The following is a 23,795-nucleotide window of genomic DNA, read 5'->3' on the forward strand; positions in this document are numbered from 1 at the left end:
TTTGAGAACAGAAATCAATAGTTGACTATAAGGGAGTACGGACAGACAGATGGACATGGGTAAAACTACTATAAACTACCCTAAGAGGGGGCATAAATATGTGCATCCCTCTTTTAGAATAATCATACATAAATATTCACTTGATTTTAAACAACCACCAATCAATCAATCCATGCAAATCAATCATTCCATGTAAGAGGATGGAATCAAAATTTTATTCAAATAAAAACAGCCTATTTGTTCCTCTTGAATTAGTTTTACAAATGCTGATTGCTTTTTTTTGGACAATGATTGGAAAAGTCTGTTTCAGTATAAAAACAAACATTTATTCATGAGTCAACTCAATAATGAGAATACATAATTTGATACATCTATAATTCTTACAAAACTTAAAAGTAAATAAATAATATACAATAAAAGGAGTAAACAACCATTCAGTTTACAGGAAAACTTAGTTTCTTTTATAAACAGTGAGAAGTAAAAATTTTCTGGTATGAAATTAATTACAATGTTATAAATATCATAATACACAATCAACACTACAAAATTTAATGTGCACCCTTGTCCTAAAAATAAATAGTATATTGTGTACTAAGCGTGTATCTTATCATTATACCCAATATACAAATATAACCAGTACATTATGCATGTACATGTAAAGTTTTTATTGCTATCCTATCAGTGATTAAGATGCTGAAATATCTGATCAAATATATAATTTCAAAACATATATATTTTACTGTAAATAAATCATAATAACCACACTCCCCCAGTTTAAATACAGTGAATATTTACATTATTTTACTTCTGCTCTTATTGGCTGAATACCAGTTTTTCGATTTCTTAAATTTAATGCAAGAAAAAAGATTGTTCCACAACAATATACATGTATCAAATGCCAAGAATAATTTCCTTAACACTCCCTTAAACAATAACTTACAAGGTCAACTCCTGTACAAATAATGTTATTATCAAACGACAAATCACAAACTCAAAAATAAAACTAAAGCTTATTTCATATAACATATAATGATTGATTGTTGCTACCTGAATGTCAATACACTATTATTTCATGTAAACAAGACATAATTTCATGATAAGATTGAACAACATATGTAAATGAAATTAGTACGCTGTGAATCTTTCAACCTATCGTTTATACTATTTTCTATTCAGATCTAAACAAAATAAGTAAGTAGTATGACCTTATGACTTTCTTGTTAATGCACATTTTCAGTCCAGATTTGCCAAAAGGATCACATAAAATGACTACAATGATACTGTGAATTCATCAATATTCGTTGGATACCAATTTTCGTGGATTTCTTGGTCACAGGGGAACCACAAATTTAAAAGTTCAAAAAATTCCAAATTTTTTAAAAGATTATATGCAGTTTTTGCCTAAACCACGAAATCAGATACCCACGTATACGAATGAGTTCCTCAAACCACGAAAATTGGTACCCATGAAAATAAATGAATCCACAGTAAATCTGAATCAAACATGAACAGCCATCAGGATCACTTTGATTTGTCGTACAATATATAGTAAGTGACATCATTACTTGATCTTTACAGTTTTTAATGTAAAAAAACACACCAATGTTTTGCCACTGTCATTATCCCAACAATCTATTGGTTAATTTAGGAAGAATCTTAGGTTCCGACTTCTTCACACAAAGTTGAATTTGAAAGGTTACAGATGATGGACTACAGAAGACTAAAAGCGTAAAGGAATTACATAAGCTCACTTCAAAATAAAATCCTCAGATCTTGAAAGATTAGTACCATTGTTGTTATTTAATTCAAAGAAAAAAGTAATCACCACAAAAGACCAAATATCAAATATAAATAGTAATACCAATATTGAAATATCTACCCCCAGATGCAAAGTATAATGAATAGTGAATTACAACAATACTAGATTCACACAACACTTTGTAGGTATCTGACTGTTACATTGCCAATGTGGTCACAATGAACTATGTTTACACTGTTAAAGATAGTATCTAGTAAATAAAACTGATTCAAGTAAATCTACATCCTTTCTATGGTTAATAAATTTTGCATTAAATATTTTAATATACTGAGTTTTCATAAAAAAATTTAAAGTTTATAGATAATTCGGTTTCATATCAAACTACAATTGTTAAATTTAAAGCAGAACAATTTTTGGACTAAATTTCTCAACTCCCCAATTTTTTAATGACACCATTTTGTGATGGTTAATGATTATTTACATTATCAAAACTATTCAACAGAATGTACATATAGTTATGTAAAGATCAAACCAAGACAGATTGTAGCAAACACACATTTATCACCTACAATTATTTCCTGAATGATACCAACATTTGCATTGAATTACATTACTATAAGATATTCCTCGTCATTTCATTATAAAAGAGACTATTTTTTGTCAGATTGAATAAAATTTGATGGATTTAAGTATTCAGAAAATAATGATTATTAAAATTTTTTTTTTATTGCTTTAACAATAAGTGTTTGTCAAAAACCAACACAGCATATTACGAGGTATTTCATATGTTTGACATTTAAAACGATTTTCATGACAATCAAAGTATATAAAATGCTACCCTGTCTGTATAAAGATCTTAGAGGAGAAAGAATCATTTTCACTTCAAAACACTACAGTTTCTTAGAAAAGAGTCTTTTTACAGAACATTTTATAAATTCTAAAAATCAATAATTTTGTCAATAATGCTACTATCAAAGTATTTATTTTCTTTCTACAGCTGTAGTGATAATATGAGACATGTCTTTTAGGAAACTTTGTCCATCTTGTATCATTCCTTTTATATTAACTGTACAGTACAGGATTATCTCCCTTATAACATTGATCACATGGCTCATCTGTAACTCACAGCTTTGTTGAAATGGCTGTTGTAGTCTGAAAAAAGAAGGAATGTTTACAGAACCAGAAATAACTGCTTTAACATCTTTATCTACTTACTGTAATTATTGTATGTTATATCACAACATAAGTATACTGTTGTATAATAACAATTGTGGATTGGCCCACAAAACTTTATGTGTCCTAAAGACACTTGTCTCATCTTAAAGAAATGGCCTGAAAAAGCTGCCCGGTGTTTAAATGCATAATTTAAAATGAGCCCACAAAGAGCAAAGTGTAAGTTAAGATGTCTTTGATGAGTAGACTCACAGATCTGTTCTGCTGATCATTTATCCTCAGTTTTCTTTTCTATATTTTTTTTTTAAACTATCATAATATTCAAGATAATTAGAAAATATTGGTAAAATCATCATTTAGGGAGTATAACTATCACGAAGAATTATAACTTACTCTTTTTTTAGCATTTTATTTATAAGAAGAGTGCCGAGCACTGCCATCTATTATGGCACACTACCACAATTATCAGAGTGTAGGACATCAGGACTCAACCTCACTCAGCAGATGTAATTTTTACTCAATTTCACTAAGTTAAAACTATTTTTGATATGGTTTAATATTGTTTTGTTTGTACCTAGAAATTGCATTTGATGCTTGATAGGCTAGTTAAAATAACATATTCCTCTTTACAAATCAACAACACATGAGACAACAGTCTTGACAAAGCTTTACAACAATAACGTTTAATAAATGAAAATCCTTTCAGTGAGCAGGTCACAAACCTCATGCGCCCCATATAATCAATATAAGAGAAGTTCCCAAGTTAAGGTAATTTTATTATCAACTCACATGAAGTTTTGATTAGAAATGAAGGATGTGCTGTTCCTGGCATTAAAAATTCAAATGGGATATTTCTACAACTACATCCTCAAACCATTCCCTCATTTCAGATATGTCTTATTATTGAACTTAACCAACAATCTAACAAGTTGAAATCATTACCAAAATTTGAAAGAATTGAAAAGAAAAAGTGAAATACTAGCATGTCAACAAATGGGAGATGTTAGCATGTCAACAACAAAGTGATGAGAAGAGGACTGACCATACAAAAACTTTTAAAGTCAGAAATTTGTCTTGACGTCTACTGTGGATTCATTTATTGTGTGGATACATGTTTTCATGGATTCAGGAAATATTGAATTTTCATGGATTCAGGAAATATTGAATTTTCATGAATTCAAGAAATATTGAATTTCATGGATTCAGGAAATATTGAATTTTATGTTCAGGAAATATTGAATTTCATGGATTCAGGAAATACTGAATTTTCATGAATTCAAGAAATATTGAATTTCATGGATTCAGGAAATATTGAATTTTCATGGATATTTGATTTCATGGTTTAACAATTTGCAATACAAGCCTATAGAGACTTTTTACTTCATTAAAAATTTAAATTTTGTTGTCCATCTGTACCCAGGAAATCCATGAAAATCAGTTTCCAACAAATAATAAATCCACAGTAATTAAAAATCAACAAAATCAACTAAAAATTCAATCAAGCATCAATTTTACAACTATTTTTTTCCAGTAGCAACTGAATTCACTAAACAAATTATGAAATTCTGCATGTAGCAAGAACCATTTGAAACTGCATCTAAATACCAAAGAAAATAAATACAGATATTTTGAAAATTTGTTATACTGACCAATGCACTAGAACATTTTACTGTATAGAATGTATGTACAATAAGTCACAAATTTAACTAGGATTATATATCTGATCTGACCTATTCTAAATTTTCTCTTCAGATGAAAACTAGAAACTAGAAAAGACTTTCTTTGTTCTAAAATTTGCACCAATTCAAATGAATAACTTAAAACATGGTATAGCATTCAGATGATGTATGAAAATGAAGAAAAAGCACAAAATTAAGAGATCCAGCATATCACTCATAAAAACACTGGCATACCCCATGCTTTGGTCTTTGCTATGAAAAAGCCAGTCTCTGTAACAAATATTCTTTTCTTTCAATATTGTAAATATTAAATATGTATATATTTGCAACTAAAACATGTAACTATGTGTGATAAAGCAATCTAAATGTTTCTATTAAATATGAAAGCAACAAGCACCTGTTTTATCACTTGATTAAATTAGTACTGGAACCACTCAATTGTGTTCCTACAATAAAACAACCAATTGTTAGTAATTCTGTTTGTAACTTGTGAATTCTGTGAATTTCATACATCAATCATGTTAAGGTAGCCAAAGATAGGAAAAGCATATACAAAAATATTCTATAAAGGAGATGGTCCCAAATGAGTTTTTTTTTCTAAAATTATTACAAACCAGGTGCTCCGCATGGCACAGCTTTATACGACCACAGTGGTCGAACCCTGAACAGTTGGGGCAAATTTGGTCACAATATTCAAGCTTGATACTGTCTGAATTTGGATTGTGATAAATTTTTGACATAATAGAGGTTTTTGTCACAATATAAATGTGGTCAAAGATCTAATAAATCTATTGCATAATACTGTGCAATTCAAGATTTCTTCTTTAAACTTTTGAAAACAAGCAGTGTAAGGGAGGTTATCAAGTAATTAAACATATATATAACAGTATTCCAAGTTATTGCCTGTATTCTAGAAAAATGCTTCTTTTTGGCCCTTTTTTGACCCCTTATTCATATCTGTTCAGGGATATTAACCCCAAACTAAATCAAAGCCTTCCCTTTGTTATATGGAACCTTGTGGTACAATGTCAGAGAGATCCATGTAGTTATACATAAGTTATTGTCCAGAAACTACAAAAATGCTTGTTTTTTCCTAGACTGTTTGCTCCATAACCCTTAAAATAAATCTCAACTTTCTACTTTATGGTATGAACATTGCGGTACAATATTAGAGCAATTGAAATACTTATACACAACTTATTGTCCTGAAACTAGATAAATACTTGTTTTGGGCCCCTTTGGGCCCTAATTTCTAAACCATTAGGAACATAACCCCCAAAATCAATCCCAAGCTTCCTTTTGTGGTAATAAACATTTTGTTGAAATTTTATTGATTTCTATTTACTTATACTAAAGTTATTATCCAGAAACCATCCGTTTTCGGACGACGCTGACGAAGACGACGACGACAAAGTGATACCAATATACCACCAAAAGTTTTTTAATTTTTGTGGTCGTATAAAAATGTATAATTCTCATTTTCAAGAACCCTTCTCAATTTTTGTGTAATGAATATGATAATGAAAAGGTACACTTCATTGCAGAGTCAAACACAATGCCTGAACAATTCCTTGTGCATATCACAAATGAGAAATGACTTAGCACATTTGGGGCAAATTTCTGCTTTTTTTTAATTAGCTTATTTTTTTAAAAGAAATGGTTTCATTTTGTTTTTCAGCGATCAATGCAACGCAATAAAACAAAATTATATTGTGATGACATTATTAAATGTTGTTCCTTCCTATAAACTTTACATTAATTGTCATGTTTTTTCTGGAAATATGTGGTTTAAAGTCTTTCCTAATTGTTCATGCTTCTGTTATTTATTAAAAGATAAGTAAAGCATCCATAGTTCATTCAATTTTAGAAAAATAAATATCTATCTATTTCATTATTTTGGCAACAGATCACGATTCTTAACCAGAAAATATGGCATTAAAGAAGTTTTACAGAATAATCCTTCTGTAATTTATTCTCAAAATCAATAAAACATATGTATTTTATAAAGATGTGCTGGGATTTGCTCTGCAGTATTTAACAAGCAAGCTTCTGAAACTATTTAATAGTAAAAATTTTGCAATGCTATTAAGTTTTAGGTCAAACAAGTGAAACTGCGAGCTACTGCTCACTGATGATACCCCCGCCGCAAGTGGATAATATTAATTGTGTAAAGATATGCAAGTGTTCGGTAAACAGGAAGTTGTCGAGTGATGAATCTAAAAACGCATCACACGGTATAGCTGACTTATATTAACCCTTAAACCAAATTTCAGAAATCCTTGTATTGTAGTTCCTGAGAAAAATGTGACGAAAATTTTCAACTTGGCTATTATGTGTAAAATCAGACAAGTGTTCGGTAAACAGGAAGTCCTCGAGTGATGAATCTGAAAATGCATCACACGGTATGGCTGACATATATAAATGTTGATACCAAATTACAGAAAGGGTGGATGTGTAGTTCCTGAGAAAAATGTGACGAAAGTTTCATGGGACGGACTGACTGACTGACTGACGGACGGACTGATGGACGGACGGACTGACAGACAGAGGTAAAACAGTATACCCCCCCTTTTTTAAAGCGGGGGTATAAAAATTTATTTAATTGTTGCAATTCATAAGCTCAATTAAATTCTTAAATTTCAATAGTTTCAGAAACGATAGATCATCAAGCAACACTTTATCTGTGTTACATCTTACCACCGTCAGCGTCTCCTTCCTCCATCCATCTTTGTCTGTCTCCTAACAGACCGTCAGACGGTATATCTACAGTCCGGGTCGGATAGGCAATGCCATCACCAAAACTGTAATAAATAGTACTACTTTAAATATGTATTTACATGGGTGTCCTTTCCGTATTAACCAAAAGTACTATGTTAGTTGTCAGAAATTTCTTTAGTAGCTCTAGCTCAAAATGGTCAACATTTTTGAAAATTTTACTGATATGTAACAAAATTTGTGTAAAACTTTTCGATGGCAAATAATGTACTGTGATTTCAGAAATTATCAGAGAGTCTTATGTGGCAAAAGACAGGGTGTGAAAATAAACTAATATAGGCTGAAGATTTCCATTTATTTCTATTACAAACTTGAAATAATACGAAACTAAAATAGAAAGTAATTTACTCTCAATGGTTATTCCTTTTAACATCATTTACATTTAAATACCTTAAGTAGGAGAGAAAATAAATTTAGAAACAGGTAAATAAGTGTGATGATGAAGTTTTCAAAACTCATTACTTCATAAAGAAATGCCATTATACACTTCTGAGTTCACAGTACAAATATACCACAATTAAACAATTTGGACAAAATTTTAATTAATCAAATGCTTTCTCTTATTAAACAAAAGAGTTGTAATTAGTATAAATTTTCTAGACTATTTTTGTTAAGGACTATATATGTATAACTTGTCTCACAGAGATGATCAAGAGAAGGAAGGGTTGGAGTGATTTAAGTCTGTTCAGTGCAGTGAGTGTTAAAAGTAAGATAACCTAGCATTCCTTCATCAGCATGTTTTATAGTTGAAATTTTGAAATGTGAGATAAATGTTAATGAAACGAGCTACTTATCACCTAGTCTAGTAAAGTTGTGTATATATGTAATATGTGTCATCATTATTATATTTTCTAAAGGACAAAATTAAAAACAAAATATACTTTTAAATGTTTCATTAATCTATTAAGTAGAAAAAAGCTGTTCAAAACAGTTCTAAATTTCAAGCACAGAATAATTGTAAATAAAATGTATTCAGCAATAATCAATTTTCTTAAAATTTATGTTAATAATTTCATTTTTCAACCTGAAGCTACAAAATGAATAAAAAATTTCTGAAAGTGCATTAAAAGCAAAGCAAGGAAAAATCACTCTTTGAGACAAATTAAAATATTTATATGTAGAGAGCTAACCTTGGTGTCTGAGCCATTGTTTGGTATGAATTACTGTTAGTCTGGGATTTTAGAGTTGGAAAGGACACCCCATCTCTGTCACTGTAATTTATATGGTAATTGTAGTTAAAGCTATATAAATGTGCATTAATCAACATGTATCAAACATCAGAGAATAACTGATATACTGTAACTTGTCTGTAGACATTAAATTTGACAAATTTCACAATTTACATGAGTAGAATTTTTGTTATCTCTCTTTTTCAATTTATGATTTGATCTCTATGATTGGTCATTTTCCATTTTATTCTGTTTGACTAGGAATAGTTTTTTTCAGTTGAGATGAATGAGAATAAGATGTCATAAGCCAACTTAATTGACCATGCCAATAGTGTTTGACAGATTATAAAGGTCATAAAACTCAAAAAGTTTCAAGATAACATCTCATTTCAAGGTATTGCCTTTCAAATGAGATTGTAGCTGAGGAAATTCTTTCTGTTTTCAAAACCAAAGATAATCTATAAATCTAGTAAATTAAAGCTACATAATAACAACTAGACATCATTGAGATGGGAACAATCTCTGTGAATAACATGTGATAAAAAAATATATCTTTACCCTACCTGTCAAATGAAACCAAAGTTTTTTTTACCTTGACCTTTGGTTTAGGAAGTTGTACATGTATACATTATGATACAACCTCTGGTGTTGATTAATATACATTTCGAGTATGAACTTTGAAATAATAACGGTTCTCATGATATAGAGCTGACATGATCTTTACCATAGGACATGGGGTTGTCAACTGAAACCAGGGGGTGTTGACCTTGACCTTTGACCTAGGAAGTTGTACATGTTGTACAACATTATGACCTCTGGTTTTGAAATGATAACACTTCTCTTGATATTTGTTACGGATGGACAGACTTATCAATGTAGTGCCATCAGACATTCGGGGAGGCCCTAACTAAAATATCTGGACCAACCAAACAGAACAAAGAAAAATCCATGTTAAAAATTAGTCAACCTAAAATATCAGTTATTCTCTTCGTACAAAGCAACACGACACAGCTTGATATATACCAAATCAACAGTTTTGAGTTTTCACATATTAGACACGAAATGATATAACCATCTTAAAATTGCATTCATGATTTCTATAAAAATTTACTATTCTACTTTTTTTTTTTCAAAGAATTTCCATCACATTTATAAAATCTGGCATACACTGCAGTAATAAATATGTAAAGTATAACACAGGCAGATTTTTTCACACCAAGCTTATGTTTGAACAAAGCATGTTTTGGTGCAAGAATATATCTCCCTAAAAAATTACAATGAGTTCATCTCAATAGATGGATAATTTATAAGCCTTGTAGAACAAGAATCAAGCTAGGGATAGAAGGATCATTACAGAGTGAAAATACCCTGAAACTTGTATTTTCTAACATATATAAAAATCAATAAATAGAGATCCTCTTCCTTTTCTTTACCTTGAAAAAATTGGTAAAAACCAAAATAGTTTTCTCTCTCCAAAAACTTCTTTAAAGTTGTTTAATTTGCCCAAACTGAAGCCATTTTTATCTGATCCAGTCTGGAAGATAGGTGATCTGAAAGACTCTAAAAAATAAAAATATTTAATTTTAGAAATAGCTCATCAGTGTCATTTTAACCTTAAAAAATAATATATTATAATTCTTTGTTTGTCACAATATTTCATTTACTGGATGTCTTGAAAAAGTGACCAATAAATACATTGGCCTTTGCATAAATGCTGTCTGCAAACTCAATTTGCCTATATGTATTCTTTCATTCAATTTGAAATAACCACATGCTGATTAAAGTCTTACGAAAATTTTTGTTAAAAATTTTCAAATGTGGCTCTATATGTCTGTTTGTAATTTGTTGTTTAATTGCCGTCTCAATGATGTAAATCCTGAATTTCAAATGATTCACATATTCATCATGAATATTTTTATAAATACTAGCAAGATTTCAATATTGGCTGTCATTAACTTGTAATGATGTATCAGCTCATTGCGAAACCATCTGTAACCAAGCATATTGATAAAAATAGCAGGAGAGTGATTTTACTACAAATATTTGACTGTTTTCAGATGATTGTTTTTTTTATCCCATATATTTCAACTTTACATATATTTTGCTTTCACTGCTAACTCCAGACCTAATGCTGTACTGAGCTAGCAACATGGTGGACCCTCTACTCTGTGTTATTTGCTTCAATGACTTGAAGATGAAGAACAGGAATAAACATACTTTTCCCTTTCTTTATGTTTTATCAACTAGGTAACCATGATCAAATCTAGTAGCACATGCTGGGTTAATATCCAAATGCTTACCTAAAGTAGACCTATTACTGCATGTGAGGTATATATGATATCCAAATAATGATATCAAACTTATACCAAACATCATAGCAACAAAAAATACAAATAAAACATGGAACTTTACAGCCTCTTTACTACTCGCACCCTGAAAAAGAAATATTTCTTAATTGCAAACATGTTAATAAGTTAACTATAGTTGGTGCTAAGAATCATGTGACTGTGTACAAATATGTCTAATAGGGTTCATCTGACCAAGACTTCCTTTAAAGGTTTATTGATCAATGTGGATTATGGTGATTTAGACTAGGTTTCAGTATATATAAGAAATAGCTGTTTTTATTGTGAGAGGAGATACCAATATTTTATAGGATTGTACTAAGAAACTGCCCACCTATGTAAGTTAACATTTATCTATATTAATAAATCAAACTCACATTCATTATAAGAGTATATATTATACATATAAAATATTGAATCTGTATAAAACAAATTAATTACTTGAGTCAGCAAGACTTTAATCCCTGTGAAACTTAGTCACATTTTATTAAGGTAATCTGAAAGTCATTTATCCCAAGATTAATGTAATGTGTGCCTATACATTTTAAAAGCATATTGACAGCTATTCCGTACAGTTGTATGTGGATGGGTAAACAGGAATTTACAAGATCACCTCACATCACCATAAATGACCCATCACCAATGTTAAAAAAATAAATCTTCCCTTCATTACTCAATTTTTATGGAATAGGCCTAATCAAATGATTTAATATGATTATCAATCATTAAATATATGTTTTTCTTGACCATGTAGTGAATAAAGTATAATTCACTTCAGGCTTATCTAATGATATAAAATAAATGAAGTAATATATACAACTTACCGTCCAAAATTCTATAAAATATTTTAGACTTGTAAATGCTATAAATAAGCAGTATAGCAATCCATAGCCAAGAAATAAAACAAAATATTTATAGTTTGTAAATCCAACACAATTATTCACCCTGAAAAATAAAAAAAAGTAATGTTAGGAAATGATTAATACTCTAAATTTAGGACACATTTCTAAGAAACTTATTACTGACAGGAAAAAGTTTTTTCTTGCAGATAAATATTACAAATCTTGATTATCAATCCAGCAGCTTTTTGTTGCACAAATTTTGTATAGAAATAGTTTTAAAAGGATCCAGAAACAATTGACTTTTATCTATTAATAAAACTACCACTTTTAAACAATGCAATTAGTTTACATTATGTTCGAAAGATTTTGGTAAGAATTTCACAACTGTTTGTATAAACATAATCAACAAAAATTGTCATTTTACTCCTGGTAATGTCTGTTGTGGTTTATCTTGTCTTATTCTAATATTTTTGATATTTTGTTAATTTGATGTTGATTAGCGGTAGAAAAAGTTTTGGTTGAATTCATAACTTTTATAGACTTTTAAAGGTGATTCATAGCTAGACATATTGTATAGAGAGAACCATCATCTTTAATATTGTATGTTTCCTATAGATGATTTTTAGTTTATTGTTACATTGGGTTGTTCTATCACTGATCTAATGTACACCCATCAATTCTTTTAATATCAGAATATCAAAATCTTGATTTAACTTTAAACTATTCAATGATTTTAAAATGTGACTAAATGTACTTACCAAGGACAATGGTGGTCCATTTTTAACACACATCTGAAAGAAAATACTTTTTTGGCAATATTCATATTTGGTATAATTATTCTTATCTCTATTTTGGGGGGAAACTAAAGAAAAATGATGACATTTAAGATATTGTAATTTTTTTAATAATAAGACATCTTTACAAGAAATTAACACCTAACTTTCATACTATTTCTTTCCTTTATGGGACAAACATTCTAAATAGACATATTGATAAAGTTTAAAATGGTGTAATAAACATTTCTGTCATGTTTTTGTGAATTTGATCCAATCTATCAATTGCATGTATTTATTATGTGTAATGAATTGATACAACATATCCTTTGCTTTTCATAATAATCAATGAACTTTACAAAATAAATAGGGACATAATAAATAATAGGTTTGTTTGCCCAAACGCTACCTACACAGAAAAAAGCTGCCTACTTTTATTGTCCTGATTTGAAGAAGTTTTTTTTTAATCAAATAGGCATGAAGACTAATAAACAGCTGATACTTCAATTTCTTTTTTGAAAAAAAAAAAGAAAATGGCTACCTACTTACCCACTGTCTCAACCTTTGGGTAGGATTTTGGCAAACCAAAATATTTTTAAGTGTGGCCTAGCTAATATAACATGGTGTGGCTTTACCCACCAACAATGTGTCCTTGACAAATATCTACTTACTGTCCACATACAGAACAATGATGTGCTCTGTCTGGCTTTATACATTTACATTTCTCACAATATCTCGCACCTGAAAATAAATATATAAAACCATGAAAAATATTCTCCTAAAAAGAAGTTTTGAGTAAGGCACATAGTTTCATAATATGGTATCTGACTTTCTTTATAAGGCCAGGATTTTTTAATTTGTTGGTTTACGGATCCGCCGACCCAATTTTGTCGATTTCCAGAATAAAAATAAAATTGCTTTTTTATTCCCGCCAACCATAACAAATGCATTATCCCCGAAAAATAATTATAATATTCTTTTTTTTTTTATGAAATGAAATGCATTAATCACCAACAAAATTGATAACACTTTATGTAGTGAAAAAATAAAACTTCCAGTTTACGTTTCTAAAAATAGACAAATCAATTATATCTGACCTTGAAATGTCATTTGCGCAAATAATTTAGCGGAACCAAACCTGTGTTTAAAACCAATTACAAAATAAGTTCGTTTTCCGTATTTGTCATCAGTCCGTAAGATGCATCATCTGATAGAAATAGACTTGTCCAAATGTGAACAGGTGGAAGACATAAAGTTAAAGTACTGAATATTAAATAATCATTTGGAATTTTCTTGTTTCATAAATAAAAAAAATATCGTCCATTTGGATAAAAAACGGGAATGCATGACAGCAGATTAACCTGATAGTCTTGTTTTTCCAGTGGACGAGTCTATTACGTTTTTGACACGAGTGTTGAAACTTATTTTCGTACGACGTTTTTACAATTTTTTTCTTTATCAGTTTTCGTGCTTGAAGATCATAATTCACAAAGTTTTCTTGAAATGATTAAGAGCTACGTGAATCTTGTTTTTCTTGTTTGTGAAATGACGATTTAATTTCGTCTTTATCCGTGCACATCCCTTTTTACGGAAAATTATTAGAATGTCATGCGATGTTTTATATGACAGCTGAGTAATAAAATTTCATGGAACTAAAATCTAAGAAATGATGACAAAATAGCTTAACAAACATATTGTTAGAAAGGTGAAATATATATTTATTTTGCATATTTTTCGGTCTTGAAAGATATTTTTTTTTCTTTTTTTTCCCAACCGACCGACCCGAGTTTTTCATGGGGAAAATCCGTAAACCAACAAATTAAAAAACCCTGGCCTAATGTGTATCTTGATAAGTAGTGTTCTAGAGCAAAAAAATACTACATAACAATATGATAAGCCTTTTAGGAATAGGTTTCACTTTGGCTAAATCAAGGAGCAACTTACTTCCTGCATGTGTTCTATTAAGTATAGGTTTATCTTTGGCTAATTCTAGAAGTATATTTTTCTGTGCTTCTTCACCTCTTTCCCTTTCTAATCTGTTTATTTCTTGAACTGTCAAATAAAACTGGAAAAAAAAACATTAACATAAATAAATTTTATCACAAATAAATGTCAGATATTCAAACTTGTTCCTTCATCATGAGACATATATATATATATACATGATATAAGCAGTTAGTTTTCTCGTTTGAATTGTTTAACCTTTGTTATTTTGTGGCCTTTTATAGCTTGACTATGCAGAGGTTTTGCTCATTGTTGAAGGCTATACAGTGACCTATAGTTGTGAATTTTCTGTGTCATTTGGTATCTCTTTGACACATTCCCCATTTCTATACTCAATTTTATAGTTCAGGTCTCTGTGGTCAAGACTGTAATTGACTGTCAAAGTAGATCATCTTCTCACTTTATAACATGTCAACACTGAGGTCAATAGAAACACTGATCAGCATACATATATAAAGATACTGGATGATTACTTACTGAACGAGGAACTGATCCAACATCTGTAAATATAGTTTTGGCATAGGCCCACAGAAATAACACCAATATAGGATGGTAGATTAACAGGTATAACACTGCAAAAAGAGAAATCATTTATTGATAGGTTTCTTAATATATGTAAAGTAAGTAAGTAAATTATTTATAATAGTGACATGTGTAAATATGTACAGATTATAAACATATAACATATGATAAATATTAATACACCCGCCCAATGGACCTATCAGTCACCTCAAATGAAATTACATAATTATGAGACAATAATATACATGATATATATATTTATTTGTATTTTACAAAACTTTTCTTTGGTCTTACTGACCGATAATTTCCTTTCTCAACACAGTAGAGTGATATGAAAATCATCCCTAGAAACCAAGCCAGAAAGGGCACATGTATTGTTGTCAATGAAATAAACATTGTCGCCAAAGGTAAATAGGGATAAACAAATAATCATTGTCATCTCAACTTGATTGCTTTTCTCTCTTTCATTACTATGACCGTACTGGCTCTTTGAACGATTTTTTTCTGATTTTGGTTTTGTTTTTCTTTGATGAATTCTGACCATTTTTCACATTTAATTTTAGCATTGGATCATGAATCAAATATAGACAGCTACTGTCTCATTATGTATGAAGTGTATGCTCTCCATATAATTCTTTTTTCTAATGCTCTCTGTCATAGAAAACCATTTCTTGGATTAATGCAAAAATACATATATCTACAGATGGCCTAATGTTGTCCTTTACAAAGAATTTTAAACTAAAGATGTAATATAACAAATCAATGAACATCAAATTTAATTTGCATTCCCCTTTATATTGTCACATATTTACTCAAACTTAGTTATTATTCTAATTCAAATTGTAACAAAATGTTACTAGAGCACTTTTTAATAATTTTAAAAAAAGATAAGAAGGTTATGGAAACAACAGAGAACGAAAGTTTGTTTAAATTTTTACATTCAGTACTGTAATTTAATGTATTTTGTAACATACCTTTTTCTGCAATACTTGGCACAGTATCTGGAAAGGACAAAAAGGTATTAAATCATTATTAGTCATATTAAACCAAATAAAATAGATAAAACAAAATTTAATTATATACAAAATAATTAACAAGGGAACATTTTTTGACAATTTTATTTTCCATAGCGGCGACCATAATCTTCCTATTGTTGCCAACACGCCAGGAAGTAGTAACCTCCAACAATGGCCTGAATGTTACAAATATTAATGTGAATTTATATATTTTGACATATACATGTAATATCTGTATGTCTGTCTCTGTCTTTCTATAATATTATATTATATTTTGCGGGGTTTTTTTTATATTTTTTGTTCAAAAATACACTTTTATGTTTTGTTTCACGACTTTTATACATATGTTTTTCGTTCAGGTTCCAGCAGTAATAGAAGCACCACCAGCACCAGCATCCCCACAACCACTTGACCGACAATACGTTACCAATATAACTTCCTTAGAGTTAACCTTTACACTAAGCCCTGTTTAAAATTTCACCAAGATTGAGATTGAGAAGATTTTTATTGTTTAGAATAATATATTTTGACAGATATATTAATAAAAAGATCTGTATTTATATATCATCATCGACAGTCAACATTCCTAAAAGTTTGAGCGTCATATAAAATAAGATGCCTTTAATATATCACAATATGATAAAAATGATTCTTCAGAAATTGTTTATAACTGATAATGAAGAAACAAACAATATACTTATATTTACATAATATGGCCATAACAAGATGTAAATACAAGCAAAGATAACTCTAACAAGAATAAATAAAGGTGCACAGTAGATCTCTTGTACAGAAAAAAATACTAAAATATCATATTTAAGCAATGAATATGAATAAATACTTACAGTGTTCTCCCCAGGCCGTTTTAGCGTCGCGGTACCGCGACGCTATATTTTTTCACCGTGATGCTATAATAATTCCCGCGACACTATAATTATTTTGAAGATGCTATTTTACTTGTCCTCAATTTTGAACTTTCATCTATTATCGATTATGATCATAAAAATTATATCACCTTTAATTGTAATCCCTTTAAGTCGGACACTAAAGGCAATTAAGAGATTAAATAGCTAGGTGTTAATTGCCCTCAGGGTGATAACTGTTTGGATGCGAATATCCCAAGCTGACACTTGTGACATGACTAATACCACGTGTCTGCAATCACCAATTTCGACATGGAAAAATGCAATCACAAAACAATTCGAAATCTACGTTTTGTATTACGAAATTTCAAAGATTGAAACGATTTTTTTTTTTTTTAAAGGTCGTTTATTTGTGCATCTCTCCAAAAATTACTTTCTGTCTCTTCCCGTAATACGAGAGCGAGAATCTTGGTTTAGAGCTAAACTAAGTTTAATACTTCTTTAAAAAGTTGTCATAATTGGCTTAAGTTTATGTTTAATCCATTTAATGCATTTAAAAGCATCTTATTCATGCCCAATCTTTTGTCAAACAATGTTTATTCTCGGACTCATTTTCGTAAATTTTTCTACGGCCGCAATTGCACATTTTTGTATAAACTGCGGATCGGAACCGGATCAGATATGACAAAAATCCGCATTTTCACGATAATGACAACAGATGGACAGTAGACAGAAAAAATATACCAAGAGAGAAAACTACACGTTAACAGACTATTTGTTAGATAACTTTGTTAAAAATACATATTATTTTGATGTAAAGATAAGAAACAACTGGGACTAATTCGTTGAGTGCCATGAAACAATGCATTTCATAAACATGATAAAAAAAAGTTTTTAAATTCATTTTTTTTGGCTACTTTTGCTACTTTATCTTTACTTGATATAACATAAAAAAATAGTTAATTTTGTGTACTAGATATTTAGTTTTGTATATAAACAGGTTGATCTATAATGAACCATTCATTCATTTGACTTATTGTTGGGTAACTGAAACCACATATTTATTTTTATTTGGCACAAGAGGAAAAAAATAATTCTGAAACTATAAATGAATAAAGAAAACATAAACTGAAACAACTATTTTTGTGGTTATAGTTTAATTGTATTCTCAGTTATGAATTGAACAATCTAAACTAAAACATATAAAGGAAATAGAGTATCAACGCGACGCGACAAACGACATTAAAAAAAATACAGTTATTTTTTTTACGCAAAATGTGATGCTATCCAAAATTTCTGGGGAGAACACTCACTTATTTTATTATATGTTATATCATGTATATGTTATAATCTCAATAAAAAATAAATAAAGTGTGGAAGATACGTGTGGCCGATATGTCCCATGGACAATGTGGCGGTATGGCCGACACATCATAGGGCCGTCTTCTTCTTCTTTGTATAAGCTTCCTATAGACAGGAACACCTCTAATGATATTAGAGTATATATGAGGGTAATTTTGTGGATAATTTTTTTTTTTTTTTTTGTTTCTTTACAACTATTTACAGCACATTATGTGTATGTTTGTTATTATATGTACTTTTTGGTTTTGTTGTTGTGTCATGGAAGTATGGCAGTCGCGTCTCGAAAGCGTCAAATATATCATATATATATTTAATAATTGTGACTTTTTTCTTATTTTGACTCAAATAAAAGGAAAACTATGTGACTACTTCATACAAAATATATATTGTGACTTTTTTTCCTGTGACCTTTTTCCCCAAGACTTTTTTTTCTGTTACTTTTTTCCTACATTCTCTCAGACAGAAGTGACACATCTTATGAAATAGAATGCGTCCCTGTTTATGTGTCTACTTTCCAATGTCTTCATTTGCCAAGACATGTCTATGAATAATGATATAGATTGTGTCACACTGTCTGGAAGAACCCTGGTTTCATTATAAACATTGACATTGTTTGAAGAAAAACTTGGATGACCAAAAAAATTATCACCATGATTATGTACATCATTTCATTTATTTTCTTATAGAAAAATACACCTACAGACACACAAAGCAACCACATATGCGTAGTAAGACCAGACAACAACTGCTGTTATGAAAACTACAGGAAACCACCGAACACAGGCACAACAAACTCTGACAGCAGCCGGGGCCATTTTGTTTTCATTTCTTACTTCCCGATTTCATTAGGCGTACTACGTCATCATTATTGTATTCTTTTCATTAATTCTATTATTTTTATTTTATCTAATTGCATAATTAATTATTCTTAGAAGGAGTTAAAATAAAAGCTGTCACTAAACAAATCAATTAACTGCACCTTTAAAAAACAGGCACCTGTCAAATAACGACTTGGTCGTTATCGATTTTCAGTATCCACAAAGTTAAACAAGTCTAAGGGCAGTAACCAATTTTGGAGAAAAAAATCTCTGGAGTTTCCTATCAATTCTATTTAATATGAAGTTAGACTAGAAAACTATAGAGAAAACCGAATGCCAAGCAACTGTGGTTGTGTACAATATGGCGATGCAGGGGTCGGCGAATTTGAACTTAAAAATCGAGAATTGTCGATAAAAAGTCAGGACAATGTAATTTGAGAATTTTCTGTGCGGTTTTAGAAAAAATAATTGTGAATCTTTTGCTAATGTTTTAAACCTTCAATCATATTTTATTGATATTTGTGATAGTGAAAAGTGTCAAAATCAAATCTCTTGGAGTTTAATCATTCACACTTAAAACTTAAAGATGACAGCAGCTTTGTATGCATTAGATCCTTACAGAAAGAATGCTTATTCAGACCGTAAGTGATTAATTTAAAATTAATGCAAAAAAACATTGTATATATATATGCAGGTTATAATTAAGATTTGACAAATGCATGACTATTGACATATTATATGAGGTATCTGTATCTGTATGTATACGTTGAAGATACCAATTCTGGCTTTTACTCAACGGGAGGTACATGTAGTTGAGCTCCCTAAGGTTTGTATAAATTTGGCTGTATCAACTCCCATAAGAATCAGTATTCGGTCACACAGGGTGAGTTTTGAAACCCCCATTACTGTACAACATCATTGGCCAAAAATCCATTTGATATGTTGTAAGACAAAAAAGCATCTCAGACGGCAGAAGAAAGAAAAAAAAATAATAATAATAAATTAATCAGAAGAAAAACAAAAGGTCTTTCCACTTTCAAAAGGTCTTTCCACGAAAAGTGGAAAGACCTAAAAATCAGGAAGATTTAATACAATGTAATAATACATTAATCCCTAAATATATATTTTTTCAAGGTCTTATTATCAAGATGTAAAAGAAATGTGATGGCGCTTGCTTGATCTTGTTTATCATTGTTTAAATTATTTTTTACTTAAGAATGAGTCATATTAGATTTTATGATATTATGCAAGCCAATATTCTATTAACACACTTTTCAACATTAAACTTTTATGGATCATTTAATTGTGGACAAAGTTTAATTCTCACCTTCTCAAATTCAATTTAACAGCAAGTCAATATGTTATCGTTTGTATTCTGAATGTGTAAATAGCACAAAACATTATTGAGAACATTTATAGGCCAACGAGAAACAGCCATTCTGTTTTTAAATACTTCAGTGAAATATTATAGGGAATAAATTGTCTTGCATTAAAGTTTAAAAAGGACATAAAGTAAATATATATTGAGTGAAAAACACATTGTCCATTTTAAATCTGCTTATATTTAAAAAGTTTTAACAGAACATGATGAGTGACAACAAAACACAAATTTTAGTTTTAATACTTAATCATATTTACATTAGCAGGACAACATGGCCAGAAAGATCAATACATGTTATATAATAACACTTTCTTGCTGGGAGGAAGAATAATAATATCAAAATGCTCACCTTAAAAAGTTTAAAAGATAAGACACAAAGTAAATTATTAAACTACAATGTAAATCTATTTACACTTCTACCTGAAGAAACAGGTATTTGACAATTTTGTATTGATTTTAAATGCAATTAAATTGTCTATTATACAGTTGAAATTAAATAGTAACGAAGATTAGAACTTTCAGCTAAGACCCAGCCTACACAATCTTACCTTATCAAATTGTTATCAAAATAATTTTTATTTCAATTTTTTACATTTTTATTTGAAAAATCTTGAATTCAATTTTTAAATGTTTTAGGATTATTTTATTTTTTTATTACATCAGCTATTGGATTCCATTGCTTTGTACTGTTTATCCCTTCTAATGTGCTCTAAAAATCTCTAACTGATTAAACTAAACAATATTTTAAATCATATATCACTGGAATTGATCAGATGAGCACAATGTATACATGTACATGTATTTGAAATATTCTTTAATTTGATTTCAACAGTAATGAATAGTATTCAATATTGCCAACCAATCAGTAGTTTTTTGTGTTTTTTTGTTGTTGGTGTTAGCAGTAGTCTCTTTATCTTTTTCTCGTGGCTATTTACTATCATCAATGGTCTATTTAATAGTTATCCCATAAGGACGCGGTGTGTCAGTGTAAGATCATCCCGATGGCCGGAGGCCAGAGGGTGATCTTACACTGACACACCAAGTCCGATTGGGATAACTATTTTACATCCCAGCTGTTTTAGATTAGACCGAAAACCATTTACAATTCATAAAATCTAGTTTAGAACGCCACACAACCATTATAATATACTTTATATATTACTATATGATGTATACCCTCTATGAACCCCTAACACGATGAGTAGTTATCAAACAATGTCAACTCGCCCCACTGGCCAATCGGCCCACACTATATCGTCACTTAATGAAAAAATCGCCCCACTCTTGTAACCGACTCGCCCAACTTTAAAAAAGTGTAAAATCAAATTGAACAATCAGTCTGACAACTCATTTATTTAACGAAAAAGATTTAAACCCCACTGAGTAAAGGTCTGCCAACTCGCCCCAGTTATAAAAATATCTTGCTTCCTTTAAGTATGTTAAATTTCTGATTGTTCGTATCCAGTCGTCCTGGTGAAGTGGTATGTGCCGTGGCTTGATATGCTAAAGGTCTTGAGTTCGAATCCCAGCATATACACTGGATTTTTTCTACGTGAATTTTGATACATAGTTTTCTCCGTATAATTAATTATAAGTTTTATACTGGATTTGACATTCCTGCCAAAATGTTACAGAACAAAGGAAAGCATGCATAACAAAGAAACTTAAACTGGGGTGATCCGGCTCAGATCACCCCTGTTAGAACAAAGGAGCTGGGATGTAACATCAATGATCATTATAAGACTATTTTGAGTGGTACATTTATAACTTCATTTTGATTTGAACCTCCATAGAGCTTATTTTTGTAGCTTGCAATGTACTGAATCTAGACAAAGCTTTCATCATGTTCATAATTATATATTTGTATGCCAGTATGCCTGTTTGTAATTTTATGAAATGAAGTGTTTAGATATATAGGAAGATATGGTATGAGTGCCAATGAGACAACTCTCCATCCAAGTAACAATTTATAAAAGTAAACCATTATAGGTCAATGGTACACAAATGTACAGCCTTCAACACTTAGCTTTTCATTTTCTTCATGCAAATTTTATAAAACTCACCCACTAAGCTAAAACCACAAATATACAGTTAAAGATAAAATTTTGGCTATGAGTTGCTTTACTGTTCACAGATCTAGAGTTATGTCCCTTTTTAAGTGGGAATATTGCAAAGCTTCAGAGCGGGCATTCTTTTCTTCAGACATATTCTTCTTTTATTTATGCTATTGTATGCATAATTAAACATGACACCACAATGATAGTAGTATCACTGGCCTCCTTCTAACTGGAAGCATTTTTCTTTCGTATAAGTAACAGTAAATTTGATGTTTCTTCATACTCATAAGCATTCATTTGAACCAAATATTTGGAAAACCTTATCAATTAACCCGAGTTACTAGAGTTGCAATCTAAGTACCAGAGTTTTATAATTTTACAACCCTCGAGTTAACTCGATATCAACCCTGCCCCTGACCAGGTTTAATCGAGTCGAGTTAAACGGCAAGATGGCGATGAAAGAGACGAGAGTGCTTTTTCTAAAATATTTTTATGTTTTAAACGAATTTTAAAAGCCATTTTATGTGACGAAATAGAAGTTTAAGTGTTCAATTACAATAGTCACATTAAAAAACCACAATACATATCTATTGTAATACATCAATGTCAATTAAGTGTAACAAAAATCACTAAAATATACACATGTGTACCTCTGTTATACTTTTCAGAAAGGGGGCAAGGTGACGTTTGACTGTTCTTGTGTTCTGGGCATTTTATTCATTGTTATCGGCTATAGTGAATATTTTTTTTAGCTGTTAACTGTTATTGTCAAAATCAGTTCACTGTTCTGCTCTTATTAGGACACTCTTTGCCCCTTTCCATAATATATCCTATATATGCTCTGCCTCAGCCTACACACACCCTTATTTGGGGTGGTTATAAGCGGTCTGATCCTGGTATCCCAGGGGGAAAAAATCATCGAATCAAGTGATCCGAAATAAACAAAAACTTTGAATTTTCCCGCTGAGGTAAAAAAAGGTCTGTGGGCAACAAAGTTGTCAATAATATTATTAAGATTTGGTTAGAATCAATTATATACTGAACTGCCATCGTTTATTCATCATCACTAAAAATATGGTTTAGTATCCTAAATTCATCCATGTTATTACTTTTAAGGTAAACAATGGATATCGAGTAACTCTCCACCAGAGTTTTTGATTTATTGATATGCTCTTGAGGCATGCGCAATCAAACCTAAGAATTTAACTTCAGTAACCCAAATTGGACGAATCGAAGTAGGCCCTTATGTTTATACAC

At 30.2% G+C, this 23,795-nt stretch overlaps 2 protein-coding genes across 5 annotated transcripts in view; one reads left to right on the forward strand and one right to left on the reverse strand.

Moving 5' to 3' along the window:
• Positions 1 to 304: 304 nt before the first annotated feature.
• LOC143085221 (palmitoyltransferase ZDHHC15B-like) lies at positions 305 to 19,138 on the reverse strand. 4 transcript variants are annotated; one of them, XM_076261450.1, is made up of 13 exons: positions 18,983 to 19,138; positions 16,016 to 16,042; positions 14,997 to 15,091; positions 14,460 to 14,580; positions 13,187 to 13,256; positions 12,501 to 12,533; positions 11,725 to 11,845; positions 10,856 to 10,988; positions 9,989 to 10,115; positions 8,517 to 8,597; positions 7,309 to 7,412; positions 5,009 to 5,057; positions 305 to 2,911 (listed from the first exon to the last, which is right to left on the reverse strand). In XM_076261450.1, exons 1-12 carry the CDS (start codon positions 19,095 to 19,097, stop codon positions 5,017 to 5,019), a joined length of 1,068 nt encoding a protein of 355 aa, XP_076117565.1. In that variant the 5' UTR covers positions 19,098 to 19,138; the 3' UTR covers positions 305 to 2,911; positions 5,009 to 5,016. The 4 variants fall into 4 exon arrangements, with proteins under 4 accessions (XP_076117565.1, XP_076117567.1, XP_076117566.1 ...); XM_076261452.1 differs by lacking the exon at positions 8,517 to 8,597; XM_076261451.1 differs by lacking the exon at positions 5,009 to 5,057.
• A 304-nt stretch (positions 19,139 to 19,442) lies between these two features.
• Positions 19,443 to 23,795, forward strand: part of LOC143042975 (von Willebrand factor A domain-containing protein 3B-like) — a 58,695-nt gene continuing 54,342 nt past the window's right edge. The window contains exon 1 of the mRNA XM_076215475.1: positions 19,443 to 19,741. Coding sequence (XP_076071590.1) covers positions 19,687 to 19,741 — 55 coding nt within the window. The 5' untranslated portion in view covers positions 19,443 to 19,686. The remainder of the gene's footprint in view (positions 19,742 to 23,795) is intronic.

Source organism: Mytilus galloprovincialis, chromosome 8 (genome assembly GCF_965363235.1).
Source record: "Mytilus galloprovincialis chromosome 8, xbMytGall1.hap1.1, whole genome shotgun sequence".
NCBI lineage: Eukaryota > Metazoa > Mollusca > Bivalvia > Mytilida > Mytilidae > Mytilus > Mytilus galloprovincialis.

Excerpts from the sequence above, each read along its gene's own strand:
- LOC143085221 (XM_076261451.1), bottom strand. The coding sequence starts at position 19,097 with ATGGCCCCGGCTGCTGTCAGAGTTTGTTGTGCCTGTGTTCGGTGGTTT. Across the intron at positions 13,257-14,459 it reads TAATAGAACACATGCAGGAA|GTGCGAGATATTGTGAGAAA; the intron begins GTAAGTTGCTCC and ends ATTTATTTTCAG. Across the intron at positions 7,413-8,516 it reads ACAATGGCTCAGACACCAAG|TTTTGGTGATGGCATTGCCT; the intron begins GTTAGCTCTCTA and ends TATTTATTACAG.